At 35.3% G+C, this 4054-nt stretch overlaps 1 protein-coding gene across 1 annotated transcript in view; it reads left to right on the forward strand.

The window, feature by feature from the left end:
- LOC107748877 (Na(+)/H(+) exchange regulatory cofactor NHE-RF1-like) overlaps nt 1–4054 on the forward strand; it is a 43699-nt gene that overhangs the window by 35715 nt on the left and 3930 nt on the right. The window contains exon 5 of the mRNA XM_016563866.1: nt 1252–1295. Coding sequence (XP_016419352.1) covers nt 1252–1295 — 44 coding nt within the window. The remainder of the gene's footprint in view (nt 1–1251; nt 1296–4054) is intronic.

Here is a 4054-nt window from a genome sequence, read left to right on the forward strand (position 1 = left end):
CATCACAGTATGGTGAGGGGCGTAACATTTCCGTCACATGCTTGAGGTATTCGGCCAATCACAACGCACTAGATCGCTGGCCAATCAGAGCACACCTTGCTTTTCAGACCGATTAGCTTTGTAAAAGTCGACGCGTTTCAGAAAGGCGGGGCATAGAGGAGAAACAATAATGTACAGTATGTGGAAAATAATGTGTTTTTTTAACCTTAAACCGCATAAACACATTTCATTACACCAAATACACAAAATAATGTTCTTTGTAGCAACATCATATGACCCCTTTAAGGTCCGAATCTCACTATTAACTACAACTTTTGCCTCAAACTCCTACTGTAATTGCTGCCTATTAATAGTTAGTAAGGTAGTTGTTAGTTTAGGTATGGGGTAGGATTAGGGATGTAGAATATGGTCATGTGCTTTATAAATACTAATAAACAGCCAATATGCTAATAAAATGCATGTTAATAAGCAACTAATAGTTAATAGTGAGAATTGGTCCCTAAACTAAAGTGTTACCCACGTTTCAATAGAAATGATATTCAAGTATTGTTTAGTTTACCGTAAATGTGTATCAGTACATTTGGCACTACACTTTAAACATATTTCAAAGACAGTAGGAATATAAAGATGTACTTAAGTGGATCAAAAAGCACTCTACTGTTAAGCTAATTGCATTTAATATAAATTTTCACCTAACTGTAAACAGCTACTATTGTAATTTTCACGTAATTGTAAATACCCGAAAATGCCCGAAAACATTATATTAAGTTTGCACTTAAGTATATTCTTTAAAATATATTATTTCCCCAATAAGTGCTCTTTTTGAAAGTATGTGTGCATTTTTTTCACAAGCAAGTCTTGGCAGATCTCCACATACGTCTTTCGTCTCCCATGTCAGTTCATTTGTTAATGTGTAATCCACTATGAAGGCCTCTAGATTTTGTTCCAAATAGAATTGCGGGGGTCGGCAGGTATCCAGGTACCATGGCTCTCACCACGGTGATGATGGTCATCTGAATAATAAATGAAGCACATACCTGTGGTACTGTATGTAACAGAGTCGACATCTGCTCACTGCAACCCAAGAAGGAGTGAATGTCATACTAGCTATTCTCTAGGGGTCTGGAAGTGTCTTGTTTTATCTTTGCGTCCTCGCTGTCTCTGATGAGGAGCGTTAGAGTCCCATCTGAAGGATGCAGATGTACTAGGTTTGATCTGGGACTGACCTGTTCTGCTTCTCTCTGCCCGCAGGACCGCTGCCTGAACCTGTGGTCAACGGAGACATGGAGGACACGGTAAGACAAAAGATCAAATGACAGAATACTAGCAGGCCATATTCAAGGGATAGTTCATCCAAAAATGTAAATTCTTCTTCTAATTCAGGTTGTTCCAAACCTGTATTGGTTTCTTTCAGCTGTTGAACATAAAGGAAGATATTTTGAAGAATGTTGGAAAAAAAGTCGATGGAAGTCGATGGCTACCAGTAACTGTTTGGTTACCAACATTCTTCAAAATATCTTCTCTTGTGTTCAACAGAAGAAAGAAATTCATAAAAGTTTGCAACAACTTGAGGGTGAGTAAATGATGACAGAATTTTCATTTTTCACTGTCCCTTAAAAGGGATAATTCACCCCTAAATGAAAAGTCTGTCATCATTTATCATCTCATTCTCATTTACTTACATTCAGTCTACATTTATGTACTTATCAGAGATATACAAAGGTATACTAGGCTTATACAGACAGTACATTTGGCCTATCCTTGTAGTTAATTAAAGCAATAAGCCCCAAGAAGCCGTGGTTTACAGTGAATTTATAACAGCTAAGGGGCGTTGTTAGGCATGACGCGAAGCGGAGTAAGCCACGGCTTCACGGGGCTTATTGCTTTTATAAAACGGTTATTCCATATACGTATTAAGGTTTCACAAAATAAAACAGAGCTAACTATCCATTTTATAATTCAAATCTTCTTAGTACAGTTAAATGTTTTTCAAGTAAATAAGAACCTAAATACGAAGCTAGTAGTATTCTTAAAATGCACAAATTCATGTATAAATAGAAAATATAAGTTTGATGTTAAGTTCACTTAAAGAATTATACTTGCAGTATAAAAACTATTAAACTAGTAGTTTGCTGAAAGTATTCTTCAAAGTTTGCTTCCATAAGCTAAAATGTGGGCTAGAAGTATATAGCTTGTAGCCTAACAGAATACCTAAAGTTATAGTATAGTTAGTGTAGTTGCAATACAAAAGAAAAACTTAAAGTTGTAAAATAGTTGTGTACTCAAAAGAAGATATTTTGAAGAATGCTGGTGGCAACCAAAGAGTTTTGGTTACCATTGACTTTCATTGTATGCACAAAAAAAAAATAAAACCACAGATTTGTTTGTTTTGATATTTCTCAAAATGTCTTCTTATGCGTGCCACTGAAAAAATAAAGTCATACTAGTTTGGAACAACATGAGGGTGAGTAAATGGTGATGAGTAAATTATGAAATATTTAGGAGTACTATCCCTTTAATGCGTTGCAAAAACAAATATTAAATATAAAGAAATTCAAGCTCAAATATGATAAGTTACTGCTATTCAATATTGATGAAGTGATGAAGTCTTCTGCTGTCATTATCAGCAAAGTCACCTATAATTTCCACTGAAATGAGTCTTATATAAAGAAATTCAAGCTCAAATATGATGTTACTGCTATTCAATATTGATGAAGTGATGAAGTCTTCTGCTGTCATTATCAGCAAAGTCACCTATAATTTCCACTGAAATGAGTCTTGAGTTCAAGGACATGAAAAGCTCAAAGTCTGGAAGAATGATCTATTGTGAGTAATATCATTGAATGTAATTATTTATTGAACAATGGTGTCTTTTATCATATCACTGGTGCAGCTGTTTCTCAAATGCAACTAGAATAAAAGTGAAATACCTGTTTTAGTGAGGTAGTAAGAGTAAACTTTAAGGTAAATTGAGGTTCCAGGCTTTGGTTCTGTGTAAAAATACTTATGGCATGTGGTTGTTGTATGCACATTGTTTTCTGACAGCTGTGTATTAGAATAAATACATTAAATGAAACTCTTTTTGCAGTATTAAGATGGCTATTAATAGATAAATGCAGCAGATTCAGCAAATATTATATTACTGTTATTCATGGTCTCTTTGTTTGTTGCTTTAATAACATTGAGCATCATTGTCAAAATCTGGTTCATTTGCAATGATTAAATATTGTTAGTTTTCATTTAGTAAAAAACAAAGTTCTGGAATTTGATATTTTGAATCAAACTGGCTACAAATTAAATGTCAAACGAAACAAAAATCACAATTTTAAGCTGTTTCAGAGCAAATAGAGTACATGGCTATTGAGATCCAATTTTTTTCTCAGTTTTCAGCTATGTGCACTTTCCAGTTTGTTATTCAATGTACTCGTTCCCAAATAAACACAGCAACTTGAGTTGTTTATGTTGACCTGTGCCTGAACTTGGGTTCTCACAGCAGGAAAAAACACTAAAGCAAGTTTCTCAGAGGTCACTGGAAACCTTTGCATGCTTTGACATTAGACTATTACTGAAATATTAGCATATTGTTGTGTTTAGTGAAGTCAGCCCTCTTGCCAAATATGAAGGGAAGTCTGTGGCTGTATTACACAATTATTTCTGATTATGCCAATGATAAAAGGTCACTGCATGAAAGAAGCCCATTAGAGGTTGAAGATCAATTTCTATTCAGAATTTGACAGGATTAAAGGGGTCATATGATGCGATTTTAATTTTTCCTTTCTCTTTGGAGTGTTAAAAGCTCTTAGTGCATAAAGAAGATCTGTACCGGGGTCGTCACATGTGGTTGCCGCAAGCCTGCCGGACGCTCCGTTCTCAAGCCCACCCGCCACCGCTCACTCTAACCCGCCGTGTGTTTCATTGTGAAAGCAAAACTACTTTGTTTGGTTTCCAAAAGAGGACACGACTAGAAATCAGTGGTTAAGTTGTATTTACAACACTGTTCCAGAACACTTCAAACCAAATATTCAGATGTGTGCAGCGCATTTTATGGAGGACT

Source organism: Sinocyclocheilus rhinocerous, unplaced genomic scaffold (assembly GCF_001515625.1).
Source record: "Sinocyclocheilus rhinocerous isolate Xijiao unplaced genomic scaffold, SAMN03320098_v1.1 scaffold350, whole genome shotgun sequence".
In the NCBI taxonomy this organism is placed as follows: domain Eukaryota; kingdom Metazoa; phylum Chordata; class Actinopteri; order Cypriniformes; family Cyprinidae; genus Sinocyclocheilus; species Sinocyclocheilus rhinocerous.